The sequence below is a fragment of the Eptatretus burgeri genome, chromosome 15 (assembly GCF_056783735.1).
Source record: "Eptatretus burgeri isolate ZD-2024b chromosome 15, Ebu_testis_v1, whole genome shotgun sequence".
Lineage (NCBI taxonomy): Eukaryota > Metazoa > Chordata > Myxini > Myxiniformes > Myxinidae > Eptatretus > Eptatretus burgeri.
Genome location: NC_140975.1, coordinates 50742186 through 50766108, shown reverse-complemented (window position 1 = coordinate 50766108; position 23923 = coordinate 50742186). Strand labels below are relative to the sequence as shown.

Sequence of the window (23923 nt, the reverse complement as noted above, 5' to 3'; positions counted from 1 at the left end):
AAACGATGGGTTGACCTGGACATGAGGATCATCTCAAAAGTTTTTTTTATTACTTTATTCAACATGATTAATATAATCTACACAGTTGAAGAAGGGCAGAAGAGAAAGCAGCACTCTCCACGACACATATCCATCCTGAAGTTTGATCCACTTTTGACAGCAGTATCCTTATTATAATTCAATGACTGATGTGTGTGTGTTTGTTTGGGCGTTTGTGTGTTTGGTTGTTTGTCATGCTCCTCCTGCAGTTCTGGGCAGATTACATCCAGACTTGCTACATATGATCAACACGACACAATTAGTGCATGGGGGGGGGGAGGTATCATCGCTGGTGGTCTTGGGGGGGATAGGGAATGGAGGGACCCAAATTCTCTATGTGAATGTGTATCGTGTCGCACCGCTCCAGGTAGGAGAGGGTATTACAAGTCGTCACCCTTTCGAATACAGTATTCCTGTCCTGGTGTTCTCCAGTGCAGTGGGGTGTTTTGAATTATAAGCAGCGAGAGATATTTTGGAGAGGTATTTTAAATTACATGCTTGAATACGGATAATAACATGACCCCCACCCCTCGGCCGCTCCTGGAGGGAGTATGCCAAGTTAGCTAATGATGGCAGCAATGTAATCATAAGTTCTCAAAACATGCAGATATGTCTGCACTTATCTACTTTTTTTATCAGCTTCTCCCATTTTTATTTCTGTTTGTCACAATATCTCGTGCCTTCTCTTCTCCATCTCTTCCTGTCAATCACCGATTCTTCTTCCAATCACACAACTTCCTTGTCTCCTCCCTTGCAGTCCTATCTCCATCACTCGCCTCACCACATACTCTCTCTCTCTCTTTCTCATTACCAGATGACTAAACCAATATAGTCTCTTCTTGGCAACTTTGTTCGATGCCACCCCAATCTTCACTCACCTCCGATAGACTGGTTCCTCATCTTGTCCTTTCTTGTAAAGCCACACATCCATCTCAGCATCTGCATCTTATTTGTGTCTAGTTTCTGGTCCTCTTTCTTTAATGTTGCGCAACTTTCCACAGATATGCCTGCACAACCTTGTTTATTTCTTTTACAGTCTTGTCCTCGCAATAGTTCCTCATTTCAGATAGTACAAAGTAATCATACGGTGATGGCTCAGGAGAATGAGGAGGGTTATGACAGACGCTCCACTTCTGCTGCTGAGGCTGTGCATTGCCCTGCTGATGAGGCACTGTTATCTTGGAATAAAATCTTTCCATTCCACAGCAAATGAGGTTGCTTTCAATGCAGTACTAAGTGCGCTTCCCCCTCCCCCACCCCGCATTACCTGTGCATAATATGCCCTGAGCACATGGGGGAAACCATTTATACAAATATTCCTCTTTCCCAGTTTCTGTGCCAGTAAGGAGAACTGGATTGCAGGGGAAATACCTGCTTCTTGTGCCATCCCGTTATACAAGTTATGCTTTGGTCCGACTGCTGAATGTTGTGAACCTTCTAAACATGTTCTTTATTAGTCACAGTGGTCGGTCAGCCTTCACATGCAGCATCTGTGTCCTCATGACAAGAATGGATGGTGCTCACCAACCTCCGTGTGGTCTTGTATCAAGGGGAATGGTCCCACAATGCCTCCATCATTTATACGGAAAGTTTCTGAATCGATCCGTTGGAGATTGTCACAGAAGAACATGATTTTTTTACAATTACATCTAAATCCATCTTCAAACACCTCGTTTTCTGTGGATCTCACTCCATTGCTCGGTTCGAAGAGACAGCAACACCTGTACATTACTGCTGCCAACTAATGAGGATGGATAGGATTACTACTTAGCATAACTACCAAAAATATTTTTAGTAAGAAAATATTTTCTTAAATTATGTTTTCTTGAGACAATAAAACAATGACAACATTTTTCTAGTCATGAGAAAAAAAGTTATTGTGGTTTTCCTGTTTCAAGAAAACTTTTCTTCTAACGTAAGAAGAAAATGTTTTCTTACGAGGAAAATCATTTTTGGCAGTGAATGACATTTGAAGAGTTGGGGGGCAGTTTGGCTTCGCTGGGTACTATTATATTATTGACTCGTATAAAAGCCCGTCAAAAATGATGGGTTGGAGTTATTTTATTCGAAATATTCAAGGAGACAGGAAGATACGATATTTTATAGCAAGAAAAAGCCATATATGACCCTATCTATTTTCTTTATCTGTTGTTGTAGTTGTTCGTCTTCCGGCTGCTCCCGTTAGGGGTCGCCACAGCGGATCATCAGTTATGATCCGCATACTGATTTGGCACAGGTTTTACGCCGGATGCCCTTCCTGACGCAACCCTGGTCGCTTCTTATGACACAGGGATAAGGATTGGGTTTCGCCATGATTCCGGGCTGCCCTACACCCTCTCATAGCACGGCCCAGTGCAGAGCTACCATCATAAAGCGATCCTCCAACCCAAGCCTCCGAGTAGCCGGATTACAGGCGCACACCACTACGCCCAGTTATCTATTTTCTTTATCTACTGAGGCATTTTAATTTGAAGGTACAACCTCGTGAGCATGCCATCATCTGAAGCCTCGGCCTAGCATCAGATGTGCTTATATCTTATTTATGAGACACCCTACAGACATCGATGAACCCTTGTTTTACTCTGCGTGCGTTGCACATCACACGTGCATCGAATTTCATCTCCCTGTGTCTTGTATTTAGTGTTATTTTGAAAAACACTTCTGTACACCCCCCTTGAGGCTCGGTTTGCAAGTCACTGTCTACGTTTCCAATAGAAGAGACGAATTACTCTTTTATGGAAAAAGTTTTTCATCGTCTGTTTTCTGCACGCAACTTCTCTATCAAAGTGACTTGATGCCTCCACCGATCTCCGAGTCTGTCTTCGTTGAATTAATGAATATGGCGACCCGTTCTCTCGAGTTCAGTTTCAATGTATTCTCAGATTGATGGTGTCGCAATGGGATCTCCTCTAGGCCCCGTCTTGGGAAAAAAATCTTTGTAGGTTACTGTGAAAAACGTGACTTTTCAGATATACATCCTGGAGTTCAACCCCCTTCCATCTATTATATCGGTACGTGGATGACATCTTAGCTGTCTTCCAGTCAACCTCAGCATGTAAAGTCTTCTTGGCATACCTGAACTCTCTCCACCCATCCTGAGAGTTCATTTTAAAGATGGAATGCTCCAGCGTACTTCCCTTCTTGGACGTCTTAGTTGAGAAATCGGCCGACGCTTATAACACCACAATAAAACACGATGCTATACCGCAAGTCTACTTTTACTGCACAGTGTACCAGGTGGGACTCTCATAGTTCCTCTAGATCTAGACACAAGATTTGGAATGATTTGTATCTTGCTCATTTGAGCAAGAAAGATCTGCTCCACAGATAAACTCCATGCTGAAATTGAGACCATCAAGACTATTCTTCTTGATAATGGGTGTCTTGAACAGATCATCAATAGACATACACACAAATTCCTGAACCCACCAAAGAATCCTATAATCAGACCTGGTAGATGTCCGGTATACCTACGTCTCCCTTAGAAAGGCAAAGTGTCTCAACAGTTTGAAAACCAGATCAAACAGACAGTGTCCCATTCTTGCTATGCTGTTCAACCACGAGCGATTTTCACAACCCTCTGGTTGCTTCCGTCAGTCCAAAAAAGATGTTCTTCCTGTCTCTCATATAAGTAAGACTACTCACGAATTCCAATGCCAGTGGGATGCCAGGTATGTGGGCCTCACATCTTCGAGATTGAAGGATCGTATTGAACAACACGTCCCTTTAGGGATCAGATGGGGTCAGTCATCCAAACAGAGTGTGCAACTAACTCGGGCTTGTAAGAATGTACATAGTACGACAACTATTCTTTGTGCCTCTGCAATTGGTCACCATTTACTGAATAATCCTCAGTGTGCAGAGCAATATCGTATTGGCTTGTTCAAAATCCTGAGTGGAGGATACAGTTTAGCTCAACTTCATGTAATTGAGGCCACATTCACCAGTTCAACCAATCCCATTCTTTGCAGACAGAAATGATTTGTCCGAACTTCATGTCTATTTTGACTATGTGACAACTGTACCACAGTGAGTTGAGTCACCATGAAAACGACTCTCCCCCTCCCGTCACCCTCAGTTAATTAGCATTATGTGTCCTCCTACTTATTATTCATGATGCTCTATTGTTCCTCCAATCAGGTAATCCCACCCTTTCTTTCTCTCAACCAATCAACGTTGAGGACATCACATTGTACCTTTATAAACGAGAATTTGGTGCTTATTCTTCATCTGCTTTCGGTTTTATCCTGAAGAGTGCAAGTCGAAAAGCTTTCGATAATGTCTATTTTATTGCGAATGCAAATTTAAATGTTCTGTTTGTGTGTTTGTTTGTGTTTGTTTGCTTGTTTGTTTATTTGTTTGTTAATTGATTTGCTTTTAAGCCCAAAAGCAGGGTTAAGCAATTGATTCACTTTGTCTGTCTGTCTCTGCAAACGTCAGTTTATGGTCAAGGAACTACTCACTTTCAATTGAGTGTTCGATTTTGAACATGACTTGGACCATGAATCAGAACACGAACCTGCAGTTCAGCATTACCTTGGCTTTAAATGTAACCAAATTGTATGGAATCTCGTCCCTATCACGCAGAGACGAGTGAGATAATTTGTTTCGTCTCTTTGCCTGCTTGGAAGTGAAACGAGCGTGAAAATCATCCCAAACACGAAACTAACTGTTTTTAAGGACGTCATAAAGGACACAAACAACAGACACGAATAACTAATTTAACACGTTAAATAAGGGGCTGTAAAAAGATATGGCATAATGGAGGTAAACTTACTATAAATAAAAAAAATTTTCTACAACCTTTAAAATCTTTATTTTATTTCAATTGAATTATATATTGAAACACTAGAGTACACAAATAGCCTTCTTGGCATTTCCAAAAATACCCAGCTTTGCAGGATTTGGACAAAATATTACGGTATTTTACGTCTTCTCGGCCAATCAAATTTCCTGATCGGGCTCTCAGCGTTGAGGAATATCAAGATTCAGACAAATTTGTAGCTCGTAGGAAATATAGATGATGGTTGGAAACACAGAGCTGAGAGTGGAAAGGGCCTTTCCCATGATCTTTATCTGAAGACTGCACGGGGTAAGGTGTCTGATGAACTCTCGAGTTCGTTTGTTTGTTTTTGTTTCATTCTTTCACTTCTCCGCACTGGTGAATGGGTGGACAGAATGAACTGAAACTGGTGGTTGTACTCGGGGTGTGCATGAGAAGGTTTCTTGGGGGGTGGATGGGGGAGGGGTTGAGGAGGGGAAGTCGTATCCGGGGGGGGGTTCAGGTTGGGGGACAACCCAAATTCTCTTTGTAAATGTGAATCAGCACATTTTAGGTAATAATAAAAGATGCCAATTTGAGGGGAATTAACCAGTGAGTAAGTATGTGAGAATTAACCAGCCAGTAAATATGGGAGAATTAACTAATCAGTAAGTGTGGGAAAATTTACTAATCAGGAAGTATGGAGGAATTAACCAGTCAGTATGTGTCATGCAGTTAACCCATCTGTAAGTATGGGGTAATTAACCAGTCAGTAAGTGTGGGGGAATTAAACAATCAATAAGTATGGTAGAATTAACCAATCAGTAAGTATGGAGGAATTAACCAGTCAGAAAGTATGGAGGAATTAATCAGCCAGTAAGTATGGGGGAATTAACTAATCAGTAAGTATGGGAGAATTAACTAATCAGTAAGTATGGGAGAATTAACCAGTCAGTCAGTATGGAGGAATTAACCAGACAGTAAGTATGGATGAATTAACTAGTCAGTAAGTATGGGGGAATTAACTAATCAGTAAGTATGGGAGAATTAAGCAGTCAGTCAGTATGGAGGAATTAACTAGTCAGTAAGTATGGGGGAATTAACCAATCATTAAGTGTGGAGGAATTAACCAGTCAGTAAGTATGGAGGAATTAACTAATCAGTAAGTATGGGAGAATTAACCAGTCAGTAAGTATGGAGGAATTAACCAGCCAGTAATTGTGGGAGAATTAAGTAATCATTAAGTATGGAGGAATTAACCAGTCAATATGTATGGATGTATTCACCAGTCAGTATGTGTGGGGCAATTAACCAATCAGTTAGTATGGAGGAATTAACCAGTCAGGAAGTATGGAGGAAATAACCAGCCAGTAAGTATGGGAGAATTAACTAATCAGTAAGTATGGGAGAATTAACCAGTCAATAAGTATGGAGGTATTCACCAGTCAGTATGTGTGGGGCAATTAACCAGTCAGTAAGTATGGGGGAAATGAACCAGTCAGGCAGTATAGAGGAATTAACCAATCAGTAAATATGGAGGAATTAACCAGTCAGGAAGTATCGAGGAATTAACCAATCATTACGTATGAAGGAATTAACCAGTCAGTAAATATGGAGGAATTAACCAGTCAGTAAGTATGGAGGAATTAACCAGTCAGTAAGTATGGAGGAATTAACCAGTCAGTAAATATGGAGGAATTAACCAGTCAGTAAGTATGGGGGAATTAACCAGTCAGGAAGTATAGAGGAATTAACCAATCAGTAAATATGGAGGAATTAACCAGTCAGGAAGCAAAGAGGAATTAACCAATCAGTACGTATGAAGGAATTAACCAGTCAGTAAATATGGAGGAATTAGCCAGCCAGTAAGTATGGGAGAATTAACTAATCATTAAGTATGGGAGAATTAACCAGTCAGTAAGTATGGAAGAATTGACCAGTCAGGAAGTATGGGGGAATTAACCAGTCATTAACTGTGGAGGAATTAATCAGTCAGTAAGTATGGAGGAATGAACCAATCAGTAAGGATGGAGGAATTAACCAGTCAGTAAGTATGGAGCAATTAACAAGCCAGTAAGTATGGGGGAATTAACTAATCAGTAAGTATGGAGCAATTAACAAGCCAGTAAGTATGGGGGAATTAACCAGCCAGTCAGTATGGAGGAATTAACCAGCCAGTAAGTATGGAGGAATTAACCAGTCAGTAAGTATGGAGGAATTAATCAGCCAGTAAGTATGGAGGAATTAACCAGTCAGTAAGTATGGAGGAATTAACCAGTCAGTATGTAATGGGGAATTAACCACTCAGTAAGTATGGAGCAATTAACCAGTCAGTAAGTATGGAGGAATTAACCAGCCAGTAAGTATGGAGGAATTAACCAGACAGTAAGTATGGAGGAATTAACCAGTCAGTAAGTATGGAGGAATTAACCAGTCAGTAAGTATGGAGGAATTAACCAGTCAGTAAGTATGGAGGAATTAACCAGTCAGTAAGTATGGAGGAATCAACCAGTCAGTAAGTATTTGGGAATTAACCACTCACTAAGTATGGAGGAATTAACCAGTCAGTAAGTATGGAGGAATTAACCAGCCAGTAAGTATGGGGGAATTAACGAATCAGTAAGTATGGGAGAATTAACCAGTCAGTTAGTATGGGGGAATTAACCAGTCATTAACTGTGGAGGAATTAACCAGTCAGTAAGTATGGAGGAATTAACCAATCAGTAAGGATGGAGGAATTAGCCAGTCAGTAAGTATGGAGCAATTAACAAGCCAGTAAGTATGGGGGAATTAACTAATCAGTAAGTATGGAGCAATTAACAAGCCAGTAAGTATGGAGGAATTAACCAGCCAGTCAGTATGGAGGAATTAACCAGCCAGTAAGTATGGAGGAATTAACCAGTCAGTAAGTATGGAGGAATTAATCAGCCAGTAAGTATGGAGGAATTAACCAGTCAGTAAGTATGGAGGAATTAACCAGTCAGTATGTATTGGGGAATTAACCACTCAGTAAGTATGGAGCAATTAACCAGTCAGTAAGTATGGAGGAATTAACCAGCCAGTAAGTATGGAGGAATTAACCAGACTAAGTATGGAGGAATTAACCAGTCAGTAAGTATGGAGGAATTAACCAGTCAGTAAGTATGGAGGAATTAACCAGTCAGTAAGTATGGAGGAATCAACCAGTCAGTAAGTATTTGGGAATTAACCACTCACTAAGTATGGAGGAATTAACCAGTCAGTAAGTATGGAGGAATTAACCAGCCAGTAAGTATGGGGGAATTAACGAATCAGTAAGTATGGGAGAATTAACCAGTCAGTTAGTATGGGGGAATTAACCAGTCATTAACTGTGGAGGAATTAACCAGTCAGTAAGTATGGAGGAATTAACCACTCACTAAGTATGGAGGAATTAACCAGTCAGTAAGTATGGAGGAATTAACCAGCCAGTAAGTATGGGGGAATTAACGAATCAGTAAGTATGGGAGAATTAACCAGTCAGTTAGTATGGGGGAATTAACCAGTCATTAACTGTGGAGGAATTAACCAGTCAGTCAGTATGGAGGAATTAACCAATCAGTAAGGATGGAGGAATTAGCCAGTCAGTAAGTATGGAGCAATTAACAAGCCAGTAAGTATGGGGGAATTAACTAATCAGTAAGTATGGAGCAATTAACAAGCCAGTAAGTATGGGGGAATTAACTAATCAGTAAGTATGGAGCAATTAACAAGCCAGTAAGTATGGAGGAATTAACCAGCCAGTCAGTATGGAGGAATTAACCAGCCAGTAAGTATGGAGGAATTAACCAGTCAGTAAATATGGAGGAATTAATCAGCCAGTAAGTATGGAGGAATTAACCAGTCAGTAAGTATGGAGGAATTAACCAGTCAGTAAATATGGAGGAATTAACCAGTCAGTAAGTATTGGGGAATTAACCACTCAGTAAGTATGGAGGAATTAATCAGCCAGTAAGTATGGAGGAATTAACCAGCCAGTAAGGACAGTTCTTCCCTCCTTGGCAATAATCAAAGCACAAATCATAAATACACATCAGTTTATTTAGTTTGACTTTCATAGAAATATCTTTGGTTATTATCACCTTCTCTCGTTAGTTCCAATAAAACGCTCACAAAAACAAAACTTTATACTGATCGCAAAATAAAAGTATAAAATAAAATAATATGTTTTATATTTCTTGCCCCATCTGTACTATAGTAATAGCGACGTTTTATTTTCTCTCTTGTTTTTAACTCAAAATGACTTCCACCAACGTTATTATTACTTCTGCCACCGAAGGTGGACAGTGGTTATGTGTTTGCCCCTGTTTGTCTCTCTGTCTGTCTGTTTGTCGGTTTGTCTGTAAGTGGGATATCTCAAAAAGTTATTTACAGATTCAAACGAAATTTGGTGGACATGTTGGATGTGCGACAAGGATGAATCGAGTAAATTTTGTAAGTTTGGAGGAATTATTAAATTTTATGTAAGTATGGAGGATCCAGATCTGAGAATTTTAAATGTAATTCTTCATCATTCAGGGATAGGGCCAAAAATGATATACAATGTCGGACCCCGCTATTCGCGGGGGATACGTTCCTGTAAAATGCCGCGAATGTCGAATCCGCAAATGCCAGGGCATTGTTTTAATGGAAAAAGGGGGGGGGGGTAGGTTCCCGGCGGTTCATGATTCATGAGGGCAAATCAAAAATCCCATGGAAATACGTCCGTAAAAATATGAAAAAAATCTGTGAATACACAAAGCACAGGGGCACAAATGTTGAAGCAGGTTGCATTTTATAAACGGCGAATACGCGGGGTCCGCAAATAGCAAATCCGCTAATAGCGGGGTCTGCCAGTAGCATTATATCTCAAAAGGTTTTGGACGGATTATGACAAAACGAGGTGGATGACTTGGTTAAGGGATGAGAACAAACCGATTCGATTTTAGTTGAGGTCCGGATCCAAATTCGGCCTATCAATGGGATACAAAACGTAAACTAATCAGCCTGGCAAAGGTCTGTGCTCCACTGAGTGCCGTTCAAGTTCATCATTTGGTCATTTAAATACAATATGAAATACCATTGTACGTTATATGAAAAATTAGCACGAGGTGGTAAATATACTTCGGCGATGAAACAAACAGTCCCCCTTTGTTTTTATAACTTTCCTCATACACATCTGACCCCAGATGTTTAATGCTAATGCAAAGTAGGGAAAAATAAATTGATGGATGTCTTTTTTCTTTTCTTTATGAGATTGAGGCTAATAGAAGAGCAAGGTGATAAATTATAAAAAGAGAAGAAACTGACAATTGGGCCACAGTTGGACACAAAAAAGCAATAATTTTACTTTTCACTCTGCCCATGTCTTTTAAATAAAATCAACAAAGCAAAATGTTCGATGTGTTGCAATGCCAAAAGGAGATTTTTAATAAAATATAATTAATAATCGCCCTTTTGATAATGGTGTGCTGTCAAGTCGGGCCATTCTTGACATGTATGCTGGCATACACTTGCTCGCCAAATGATTCGCTCGTTTCTCCCCTCCCGCAGCCACAAATTGCTATAAAATGACAAGACAAAATAGCATTCTGCCTTTCTTTTCACTCACGTCAAAGTACAAGCTTCCAAGGTGAGCAAAGCCATATTCTAATGTGTGGTATTTTATCTACTGCGACAGCGGCTCAGAGATTTGAACCTCCGCCTCGCACTTACAAGCAGTTGCAGGTCACACTGTGTACAAAAAAAATCTTCCCAATGTGCGTCATAGTTGTGCAGACAGACATTCAATTGTTCTTTTTATAATTTAATATTTCACTAACAAACTTGACTCTCTGTGACCTTCAATTTTAATTGATAAAACCGCAATTCCGGGGTTGACATAGTGATAATCAATTTTGAGATGAACACTTTTAAGTATTCTGGTTTATGAGTAGAAGTTCAATTTGAAAAGTGGCTGAGATTGTGTGTTTGGTGAATGGAAGGGAGTGTGACACTGTTGAGCACACCTGAGGTTGTACGGAATGTCTCCGCTGGCGTTAAGTAGGAGTGAAGTTATGTGTGCGAGTTTGTAACCGAACCGGAAGATATGTTCACGTGCTGCCACAATTGGTGCACAATTCCCCCATGTCTCATCTCTGTCCCTGCTGACACTTCTTCCAGCTATGACCCCTGGTAATTTGCTGCTTGCCAAAGTGAACAACCTTTGTGCCTCTCGATCCCTTTCCTCACTTTAAACAACTGAATGAGATCAACTCACCCTCACCCTTCTTTTCATAGAAAACAGTCCAAACTTCATTTACCTCTTCTCATAAAAGTTAGCTTCTTGAATCCTGGTACTATCCTGGTTGGCCATTGCTAACTCACTCCACTCCTGATATTCAGCCTAACTTCTCTACATTGTTAAAACAACTGTGTTCGACTTAGAAGGTTATACACCCCCCCCTTTTTTTAAAATAAATCCTTGGATATTACTTATCTTCTTTCCTGCTGAATGGTATTGAGCTGATTCCTTAAGCAACTGAGCCATATGATTACTTCCACGTTGCCCTTGTGTACACTAGACTGCAGTACTTTCTCGGTTAAAACACAATTCCTACTTAAGTATCTTCTTGCCTTCACCCAAGACCTGGCATATCTCAACAGTGAAGCTCTTTCTGATGCATTGGCTCATTCCACATTGACTGCTGTTCTGATTTGCTTCCGTTGATACTTTACCAGGATGCCCTAGAGGATGCCCTAGAGCTGAAAGGATGCCCTAGAGGTACGCACACTCACCTCTAATCTGTTTAGCCTGGGTTTGAATCCCAAGCCAGCTATAAACTGTCATCTTGGTGTTTCACAAGCAGGGCGATTCATCAATGGATGTGCCATCCCTCGGATGGACATTAAACGGGATCCTGTCTGCCAGCATTCGTTGGTGGATGTTAAAGATTTCACAGTGTCCTTTTGAAAAGGGGGCGAGCTATCGCTGGCACCATGGCCAAATTCCAAATTGCCACCACAACCATCAGTGGCACAGCCGTGCTCTCAGCCAATTATGCTACCCCATAGCCTTATGCTACATATGAACAAAGAAGAAGAAAACTTTACTTCCAAATTGTATGTCATCTGCAAAGTTTGATACCTGTATCCAAATAATCTCTGTACACTATGAGCAGCAATTGTTCCAAAAGAGAACTTTGCCATTACTCATCCATGTCACTCTTTGGGTATTTCATTTCAGCTCACCCGGGACGTAGTTCCAGGGAGCTTATGGGATGGCATGCTGTCCGTCCGTCCGTTTGCAACTTCTTTTCCAAATGTCCACAAATATTTGCACCTTCTTCTCTGAAACTACACATACGATTTCGATGAAACATGACCACAACCTTCAGCACCCAGCATGTACAAAAGTTTGTTCATGGCATTAAATAGAAATTCGGGCCCTAAGGGTGTCTATGGGGGATTCCCCCCCCAACCCCCAAAATAGGTATTTGCTTTCTTCTCAGAAACTAGAGATGTAATTCCAATTAAACTTGACCACAACCTTCATCACCTTTGATGTACCAAAGTTTGTTCACACAATTAAAAAATTCGGAATCTAAAGGGGTCTATGGGGGGTTACCCCCAAAATAGGTATTTGCTTTTTTGTTTGAAACTCCATACACAATACCAATAAAACTTGACCACAACCTTCATCACCTTTGATGTACCAAAGTTTCTCCATGACATTAAAAAAATCGGTGTCTAAGGGGATCTATGGGGGGTCCTCCCCAAAATATGTATTTGCTGTCTTCTCTGAAACCACACACATACACACACATAATTATGATGAAACTTGACCACAACTTTCCCTACCCGTGATATACCAAAGTTAGTTCATGCTATTTAAAAAAATTGAGGTTGAAGGGGATTTACATTAGAGTGGAGAGGGGGTGGGGGTGGGGGGGGGGTTGCTCCCAAAAATATCTATTTGCTATAACTTTGGTTCATTGGTATATTTTGCTGATTCCTTCCCATGTTGACTTCCTCCTCAGTATTATTATTCTATCAGGTGAGCACCCAGGGATATTGCCCCTATTTTTTTTGATTTACAAGATCGAGGTTCATGGAAGAGCGAGGTGACACAAAGAGGTAACAAACTAACACTGGGGCCAGAGTTGGACACAAAAAGCAAAGGCATGCACGAACAGATACTTTTGACTTCCATTGGAATACATTTACTTCTCACTCTGTCCAAGTATCTTTTAAATGTTTGCCATTTTGCTCTACCCAGCCAATCTGTGTTTGCAATGTATTTCTCCCAAATCCCTCTTCATTTAAATATATATATATATATATATATATATATATATATATATATATATATATATATATATATATATATATTACTTTGATATAAGGCTCAAAGGGAAGTTTGTATTTCAATCACATGTAGGACAAAGATATTAGTGGACATGGACATTGGAGTACTTTTACCTGAATTACAAGGAAACAAGCGGACAATAAACAGCCGCATAACAAATGGGATTTGAACCTGAGTTCCCTGCATCATAAACCAAGGGTTCAGCTACAGGGAACACTTGTAGGTGAATCCGCTTCTTGACTTTACCCAATATCTTACTCAAAATATGAAATTTCTCAAAAGCTGAATCCATATAATTCAGTCGTCTCACCTTGCTCCCCTCTTCACTCCGACTGAAACATTGCAATGCTCTATTATATGAGCACTGGAGCCTCTCCCACAATCCCCCCCCCCCCTTAAAGTCTCTCCCACCATCCATTTTTCAATCATATTATTACCTTTCGACCATTCTTCTTGGTTTTCCCCATTCATCCCTCTAATTTAATCTCCTCTTCTTACACACCATCACCCTCCCCCTCCCCTTGGCCTAAAATTAAAAAAAACACTTCTACCATCATCCCTCTTCTCTTCAAAATGATCCAATTCCTCAGATATAGTTCCTCATAAAAAATAACTTCCCAGCCATTTTAAAGCCATGGTCTTTCTCACATGAGCTAGCTTGCCACCCATTCATGTCAGTAACCCTGCTAGTTAAAATATGCAACTGCTCTTCATTATTAGTTCAACTAGGTCCTAGAACATAGTTCTGGGAGGCTTATGGGATGGCACGTTGTCCGTCCGTCCGTTCGTCCATAAACACTTGCAACTTCTTCGCCGAAACTACACACACAATTTTGGTGAAACCTGACCAAGATGTACCAAAGCTTGTTCACACCATCAAAAAAACAAACAAATCGAGGGCGAAAGGAGGTATACGGAGGATTGCCCCCGAAAATAGGTGTTTGCTCTCTTCTCAGAAACTACACACACAATTTCGATGAAACTTCACCACAACCTTCATCGTCCATGATGTACCAAAGTTTGTTCATGGCATTAAAAAAAATATCAGCCATTCCCCCCCCCTCCCAATTGGTATTTACTTTCTTCTCTGTTACATATTTTGTTGGTCATCAACACCCACCAGGTGATTCCCTGGTTATCTTATCCAGCCGCTACCAGGTGAGTGCCCAAGGGTATTACCCCTATTTTGCTTCTTAACCTCGTGTGCTTGTGTTTCACATCCTCATCGTAATACTTGCTCACATCATGTGTCCCAAGACATATACCAATACTATATTGTTTCTCACTGCTGTCCTCAATTGTTTGATCCACACACTGTCAAATCACGAATTTTTGCACCTGCAAAATTGACTCAAACCCTGCTCACATATCCTTCGATACTATTAAAATCCAAATTATTTTCCTGGATCACCTTTTCTTTTCCCACCTTACCCCAATCCCTCCAACCCATTTTGCCATCTCTCTCTCTCTCTCTCTCTCTACCTCTCTACCTCTCTCTCTACCTCTCTACCTCTCTCTCTACCTCTCTACCTCTCTCTCTCTACCTCTCTACCTCTCTCTCTACCTCTCTACCTCTCTCTACTGCTCATTTATTCCCTTCCTGGTTGTGCCCAATTGTTGCCCCACTACCCCACTGTCAATCTGTCTTTGCTCTTCCAGGAGCCTTGCACTTGTAGAGAAAACAAGGACAAATGTGTCCAAGAGCAGTGTCCTAAAGGTTTTGTCGGCTAAAAAATAAAAAATAACCAGCAACAACAACAACAACTTCCGATATTTCGTCACGTGCCTTGATTAAGCCAATAGCGAGACCCGTCATAGTGTATTTATGAAATAGTGTATTTATGAAATTACAATATATTAAATGGAATAATCTATCAATAGTAACGTGAACTTTTCGAAACTTTAAAGCAAATGTCCGAATATATTTAAAAGTTCATGATAGACGCTCTCAAAAGGCACCGTCAATGCCAGGATGTGTACAGGTGTTCAGTATTTAAGGAAATTTGGATGGTGTATGAAAAAGAGCTGAGTCCTAATATAAAGGTTTTGTCTTCACAAGAAGAAAAAGAAGAACAACACCGAGCTCTCTTCGAGCACTTAGAGCCGCGTCTCGCATAGCGAACGCTGCCAAAAACAAAACAAGAGTGAGAATTGCTATGCAATCCAGTACAAGTCCCCCACCGGTCTCAATGGATGTTCTTATGCTTTTATTTGGGCGATCTATAATGGCAAGTTCGGTGTCGAAAATAATAAAAGCAAGAGATTTGCAATGCAAGCATCATCATCATCATCATCATCATCATCATCATCATCATCATCATCATCATCATCATCATCATCATCATCATCATCATCATCATCATCATCATCATCGTTTTACAGCTGTTTCCATGCTTGCATGTGTAAGCTATGGCTCCCCTACCGACATGATATTTTCTTAGTCCAAAAAGGGCATAACTGTGAAAAATTAATGAAATGCCCTGAAACTCGAACTTGCTCGGAAACTTATCATAACTAGAAGGGCAATCGGTAGAACGCATACCTCCCCCACTTAATTCTTGATCCGTGAGAACATATCGGGTCCATTACATTTATGAATTACAGTATCCTGCTATATATCAGTTTAGACCCATCGCTCAATGGTGAAGAATCACTTAAAAAAATTAATAATATTCGTATCCAGATCCAGATTCGGATCTTCACCAAAATCGAATCAATTCGTCCTTGTCAGACATCCAACGTGTCCACCAAGTTTCTTCTGAATCCGTCCACAACTTTTCGAGATATCGTATTATATATAGTTTTCGACCGAGCTCTCAATGGTGAAGAATCAATTAAAAAAAATTCGGATCTGGATCCAGATTTAGATCTTCACCAGAATTGAAGCAATTCTTCATTGTCACACACTCAACGTGTCCACCAAATTTTATTCGGATCCATCCAAAACCTTTTGAGATATCCTGCAAACAAACAACCAGTGAAACAAACAAGAAACATGTCATGCAGAGCACGACACTTGCAAAATCCACACAACAAATTTGACCTCAAAAATAATTGGTGATTGAATTCAATGGCCAAATATGCAACTCCTCTTCAAATATCAAGTCAAGTGGATGAAAATTGACAATTTTAGAAATTCAGCCTGTGTTGACCTTTTAGCTGAGGTGAACCTTCAAAATAATTGGCTGGTTGAATTCAGTGACCTGAAATATAAATCCTCTTCAAATGTCAAGTCAATTGGATGAAAATTGAGGAACTTAGAAATACCACCGAAGTTGTTGACATTTGGCCGATGTTGACCTTTGGACCTTTTGACCTCAAAAACAACAGCCTTCTTCCTCATGAGAAACTCTACCATGTGGTGAAGCTTCGTGAAGATCGTTTTAAAATTGTGACCTTTAGGCGACAAACAGAAAAACAGACAAACGGAGAGACAGACACACAGAATAACAAAATCGACTGAACAATATAGCTAAAAAATCTTCGATTTTGCAAGTAATAAACAGACAGAAATGGGTGAAAACATCACCTCCTTCACCTTCAGTGGCGGAGGTAATAAAGCCACGTACCAAGTTTAAGCTGAATACGTTGAAGGGTGTGGGAAAAAATGTCTGAAAAACCACAGGTGGGATGGACATATACGGAGAGCAAAGATGTAGTCGCCTCCAGTGAAACCGGAAGGGGACGAATAACCTGATGCACACACTTGAAGCAAAAACATGAGTTCGGCGTTTGTGCATATGTATCTGTATGTATGTATGTATGTATGTATGTATGTATGCATGTATGCATGTATATATATATATATATATATATATATATATATATATATATATATATATGTATATATATATATGTATATATATATATATGTATATATATATATATGTATATATATATATATGTATATATATATATATATATATATATATATATATATATATATATATATATATATATATATATATATATATATATATATATATTGTTACGGTTGTGGAAATTCGCATTACACCATAAAGGGTCCTCGGGTGAGATATATCGGTAAGTTCATGTGTAGTTGGCCCAAACCCGTTGTATAGAGGGAATATGTGTGATTCATCCGGGCTGCGACGCTTTGAGTTCGCCATTTTTCTTTCTCTGATGTTATTTTGGACCATAATGCCTCCAACAACTCAAACACCACCACCTTTACTTTGCCTCTTTACCTCCACAACTCCATCCCGCAAACATCGCTTCACCGCCATTCCCAAATGATGCCCGCCAACCACCAAACCACCACAGCAAACCCCCCACCACCTTCGCCTATCTCCTTCTACAACCATTGACCACACCACCAGTCAACACCAAACGTCGTGCTGTCCAGGGCCGGTTCGGTAATTGATGCTGAACGCGTCGAGCCGCGGGTACGAATGCGTTCCTCTTAGGGAGAAATTCGGATCAGAGAGGCTCACGCTCCTTTTTGCCACACCAATGGCTGATCAGAGGGTGGCGTGGCCTCGCCTCCAATTGCGTTTTGATCCTAAAATCTGCATACAGCCTCCTCCTCCGGTCTATGAAGACGCGAGCACAAGGCGACTCGCGCGGCTGGTCGAGTGAAGACGGGAGTTCGGGTCGAGTGAAGACAGAGGGGCTGGTCGAGTGAAGACGGAGGTCGTCATCGAGGTTGCAGTGTGGGGGTCGCTCGTCTCGTCGTTGGCGCCATCTCGTCGCGGGATTTGAGCCACCCAGCCATTCCCATCGCTCGACCCTGAGCATCGACAATTCTCCCCCCCCCCCCCATCTGCACTGAGATAGTGCCGGTGGCCCCGTTCCTTCCCCACCCTAACCATGGTGCCGGCAAAACCGTGCTTGCACGGAGCACGCCGGAGAGGGCTCACTGACCACGCCAGGATCACGGAGTCGGGGCACAGCAGCGCGGCCACATTTTGCGGCTTGCCCGCCAACGCGTCACGAGGACGCGGGTAAGACCTTCTCGGTCTTGTGGACTTGGCCGCTCCTCCAGTGTCCATGTACATTTGGTCCACAGACCTGTCTGCCTCCTTGCCTGTGAGGGTGGCTTTCGTTTCCTTTGCTTTTTGAATGAATGATGTGGCGCCGAGTCCCGCCAAGTATAATTGTTTAAGTGTTGTAAATAATTACAGTCGGTAGTAGTGCTTTTGCTTTTGTTGCATTTTGTCTTGACTGTTATATGTGCATTACTGTATGACTGTGAATACGTGCTTGTATGTGTGTGTAATAAAGTGCTTGCTTGTTGAACTGTTTCCCGTTTCGTTGCGTCTTTTTCCCTTATTTGAAAGCTCCATCTTGCATCACGTTCGGGATTGGTTGTGGGTTTTAAACACCCGTTAAATAATCTGAACCGTCAAGATCGACGATAACTTCGCTTGGTTATCCCTGCAGCACGGAACGAGCCGCTTAAGCGGTTCGTGTCCGGAGTCGACCTGCGGCGTGGTACAACTCCTCGGTGTGCAACTCGCGCGGGTACTTAGGTATATCGACATTCGGCGATTCACCCTATTTTGCGCTAGTAGAATGCGGACTGGGTTGTGGTGAGGTTAAACCCCCACCCGTGGCGAGCTCCTTGGCGGTAGTTCCAAGAGGGTCACGACTTAATTGTCCGTTCCGGTGGGCGACGTGTCGCGATTCGAGTTACGTGGCGGATCACACACCGGGCGGGCGAAATTCGCAATAATGCATATATATATATATATATATATATATATATATATATATATATATATATATATATATATATATATATATATATATATATATATATATATATATATATATATATATATATGGTTGACTCAGCCTGTCATCCTTCCGAGGTCGGCGAAGTGAGTACCAGTTGTACTGGGCCCGGTGTATGCCCCGGTTAGAATAGGTGTACCATATCACTGTGTCGTAAGAGGCGATCAGGGTTGCATCATGAAGGGCATCCGGCTTAAAACTTGTGCCAAATCATTATGCGGATCATAACGGATGATCCGCTGTGGCGACCCCTAACGGGAGCAGCCGAAAGAAGAAGAAGAAGAAGAAGAAGAAGATATATATTACCAAGTTTACACACTAAAAACTCGGCTCGCCGTCACACGATCCCTATGAAATTGCTGTGGCACTTAGCGGACATGCCGCCAATGTTTGGGAAGTCTTGGCGTTCCATAGTACCACTTGCATAATGCGTATTTTTGTCATTCCCCTTGTACGGTCTGTCGTCTGCTACCAGCTATGTTGTACTGCTCTTCCGTGCATGTGCACGGGTATCGCTAGTGTATATGTATATATTAATGTATGTATGTATATGTATATATAAATATATATATATGTATATGTATGTGTATATATATATATATATATATATATATATATATATATATATATATATATATATATATATATATATATATATATACATATATTATGTAAACATATAAATATATATACACACAATATGATTGGAATATATATATATATATATATATATATATATATATATATATATATATATATACACAAACATATACATATATATGTATATATTATATGTAATATATATTATATGTAATATATTGTTGCGAATTCGCGTCCGCCAGAGTGCGAACGGCCGCGTAACTCGAATCGCGGCACATCGCCCACCGGACAGACAATTCTGTCATGACCCTCTCGGACCAATGCCGGGAGCTCGTCACGGGTGGGCCTTTTGTCCTCACCACAATCGTGCCAATCGGCCACCCGCGTAGGATAGGGTTGTTCGCCAAACTCGACCTACCTAAGTACCCACGCGGATGGTAAACCGGGAGATCGTACCTCGCCGCAGGTCGACTCCAGACACGAGCCGCTTGGGCGGCCCGTTCCGTACTATCAGGATAACCGAGCGGTGTTATCGTCGACCTGGACGGTTCAGATTAATTACCGGGATGTTGCACCCACTACGAACCCCTTACGTGAAGCAGGATGGAGGGTCAACGGAGAAAAGACAAAGCGAAACGGGCACAGTTCAACAAGCAAGCATTTTATTTCCTGGCACACAGAGAGCACGTATATACAGCCATTCACAAAAAGCAAATGCAAGAAGAAAAGCAGTTAAAACCGACTACACGCACACACGGCAACACTTATACAGTTTTACTTCACAGACGGCACCAACACACATTTACACAAAAGCAAAGGAAAGAAGCCACCCTCACCGACAAGGAGGCAGACAGGCCTGTAGGCCAAATGTGCGTGTGACCTGGAGGTATGGCCAGGTCCGCGAGACCGGGGAGGTCTTACCCGCGTCCTCGTGACGCGTTGGCGGGCAAGCCGCAAAATGTGGCCGCGCCGCTGTGCCCCGACTCCGTACCCCTTGGCGGGTTTCGTTGGCACGACGTTTAGGGTAGGGTGGGAATGGGGCCCCCTTTTGCACTTTCTCAGCGCGGGGGAAATGGGGAATTGTTGATGCCTTCGGGGAGGGGTGTGGCTGGCTGGCTTGGGTCCCGCAACGCGACGAGCGATCCCCCACACCGCAACCTCGTCGCCGACCACCGTCCTTCCTGCCTCGGACCCGAGCTCCCTTGCTTGCAGTTCCAGCGTGCGCACTCGACTCCACTCCGCCAACGCATGCTCCTTGTCCCCCAGGAGCAACCTCTCGACGACACTGTCCAAGCAACTCCAAAACCCAACTCGCTCCATTCTTCGACGCCTTGCGTTCGCCGTTTTATAGGCAGCAGGAGCAGCCAATATGCAAAATTTTAGGATGAGAACGCGATTGGAGGCGTGGCCACTCTGCCCCCCCCCCCGGTCAGCCATTGGTCGGCAAAAATGGGCGTGAACCTCTCCTGATCCTAAAATTTGCATATACGGACTTCACATATACATGCTTGGAGGCGGGGCCAAGCCGTTAAAATGATATAAAAATTATATGTTAAAAATGTCCCCGCACGAGGCAGTGCTGTGTTCATTTGGTTGGGTTTAAGGATAATTTCTCCCAGTATGTGATTTCCCCCTGTGACCTTTTCTGATGTTTTTGCATTTGCAAGACCAGCGATTAAAAAGGAATCACGTCCTTAAAAAAACAATAACCGAGCCGAATATTCCAAGCAGGCAAAACCCTACCTCCAATTCGACAACTAGCAAACCACGCTGCTGTGGATGATGGATGGGCGTGACATGAGGAGGTTATGGGGAGAGGAGAGTTGTGTGAGGTATGTGAGTGGAGGCAAAAGGGTCGGGCTTGCTGACTTCTCCTCGAAATGGTGATGAAGGCAGCACAATTCTCGTGTTCGTGCTGAGACGAATTTGTTCGCGCACTGCAGCAAAACGCTAACCATTGACTGTTCGGCTGAGTCATGAAGAGTGTACGTTTCTGAGGAGGGAAGAAGAGCGTGCCTTGTGGCCTTACCATGGGGCCTCAGAAATCGTCTCGACGTCTGGTCAAGGAGGAAGGTGGGCATTCATGGTGAAAGGATCTGGCGCAAGAGAGGAATGGTTGGCATATTCGCTTGTCAAAAGAGGCTGCACAGCGGTTTCTGAGCCCTGGCATTGAATAACACCACATGAATACCTCACATACGTTTCCCGCCCAGAGAGCGGCTCGGCGCCATTTTTGGGTGCAGTTTCTCATGCAATGACTACGCAGCTTCGATGATGCCAGGTCCAAAAAGGATCATCTCTGGACGAAGCAAAGTGTCAGAATAAAGGAAGGATTTTTCTTTTGTTTTATCTTTTTCCCCTTGTCTGTTTTTGTAACTGTGTGTAAAGGCGCCTCGACTTTAGGCTGTAAGTTACCCCACGTTTCATTACCTCATGCTCTGATTTATTTTCATATTATGCTTTCATTTATTCCTCTTATGCATATTTGATTTATGTTCATTTAACCACTTTTTATAAAGATTGCTTGTGTCTGTCGATTCGCTGTGGGTTCGAGTATAAACCTTTGTCCTCCGTCCTGGTGAACGCGTCTGGTACGTGCTTCACTGTCTCCCATCCCGCGCACACATTCATCTCCAGGGAACTCGGCTGTTCCCCTCCAAGGGAAACCGTTTGGCTATCTGTCCAGGTCAGTCTTAACCGGCATGGACATGACAATATTTCTGCAGAAATATGAAGGATGACCAGATTTTGAGAACAAGTGCACAGTCGCCATCAGACCAGTTGCTGATGATGAACAATATTCTCCAGACATTTCTCGACCTTATCAGGTTTCTCTAGGGTATCGGTTGCTTTGGGAGGGAAATTTCAGACATGTGAGCCTCTGAAATATGGGAATTTTTAATGATCTCTGGAGGTTAAACGACAATGCAGGGATAGTTTTTTTTTCATATCAAAGTGACTCAAGTCACTTCAATGCTCAACCTCGAGGTTGTGGTGAGAGAGACCATCTTTGCAGTTGGCAGGTAAAAAGTAGTATGAGTGTTGTTGTAAAATAAGTGCTAATTCTTTGTTATTATTTTCAGGAAATTAAATACATTTAACAATGATTCTCGACTCCACAGGTTATATTCCTTTCTGCTATTTCTTAAACCCGTAAATATCTTTATTATGAATTTGCACAGTGCATGTAGTTTTGCACATATACGCTGAGTGCAAAGTGTCCTAGTTCACACGTTATTAATGGTTTTGGAATACATTAATAATATAAGGTTTGCCAAAAACAACAACTGGTCGTCATTGAGATCCACATTCATAAACGAAGGCACCGCTGACTTATTGGAGTCATGTGATGCCTCCTCCCTCGCCTGCGAGCGGAGTTAACACCTGGCGTAGGTTGGATACATGCACAGACCCGGATGAAGACCACTCGATGGTGAAAGCATCAGATCTGTGTCATGCATGCTGGGCGGCTCCACTATTTCCTTCATTTTTGAAATCCCAATCCTAACATGAATGAAAGAATTATAAATTCAGCTTAATTCTACTCACGTTTTTCAATTAATCAACCAATCATTTTTAACAGAAATTTTAATATTTTTTTCATGTAACTTGTGTTATTGATTAAATTATACTCCTGATTCTCACCTTCCTTACAAACATGGTATGTTCAACACTTTGTGCATTACACTATAATATAATATAATATAATATAATGTTATTATATGAATTATATTGAGGGCCTGCTTGCTTTTGTGTGTTTTGCTGGCAGAGCCTGTGTGTGCGAACACATCCTTCACGCCATCTCCCACAAGTGGACCACCCTCACCGCCAACGCTTACCGATGAACCGAGGAAGGCCAGTTCTCTGGAGTGTCTCTCAGGACCTGAAGGTTGGTGATTTTGGGCTCTGTGCATATTTTTTTCCCTTTTTCAGCACAATACACCATTGAGCTTCCAGCAGCTTCTGGCCTGGTAGAATTGTTTATTGTGTTTTGCTTCCTGCATTATCATACTGGCCAGAGTTTTAGAAGCCCCTACCTAATCGCAATGGATTTTTTCCCAAACAATATTTGAGAAAGTGGAAGTATTCCTCCATGAAAAACGAGGAGAAGCTTTTCCACTCCGATGAAGGGTAATGCCCAAAATGTCCCCTTGTTTCTCACGGAGGTGAACTTGTGCTTTCTCAACTCGTGATTTGTGTTTGGGAAAATTCATTGTTCGCTTCTTCACCAACGCGGTCCATTGCCAGTCTTCACCAAGCCTAGTATTCCTTGTTTCCTACCTAACAGTTCATTGAATCACTACAAAACAGAATAATTTGATTACATTCATGCCATATGTTTCTACACAGCATGTATTTTAATATTTCCTTGTTTGTCAAACATGAAAGCTGCTCAAATTTGACCTGGATTCTTTTTTTTT

At 41.7% G+C, this 23923-nt stretch overlaps 1 protein-coding gene across 5 annotated transcripts in view; it reads left to right on the top strand.

The window, feature by feature from the left end:
* The window catches only part of LOC147012140 (uncharacterized), a 208262-nt gene that overhangs the window by 80933 nt on the left and 103406 nt on the right, over positions 1 to 23923 (top strand). For 4 of the 5 annotated variants that reach the window (XR_015051468.1, XR_015051469.1, XM_085855847.1 and 1 more), the window contains exon 23: positions 23272 to 23391. Coding sequence is in view for 2 of the 5 variants with exons in the window: in XM_085855847.1 (XP_085711973.1) it covers positions 23272 to 23391 (120 nt within the window). In the remaining 3 variants the exon portion in view is untranslated. Of the gene's footprint in view, positions 1 to 23271; positions 23392 to 23923 lie in introns of those variants that run through there. The other variant, XR_015051470.1, reaches the window with a different exon arrangement.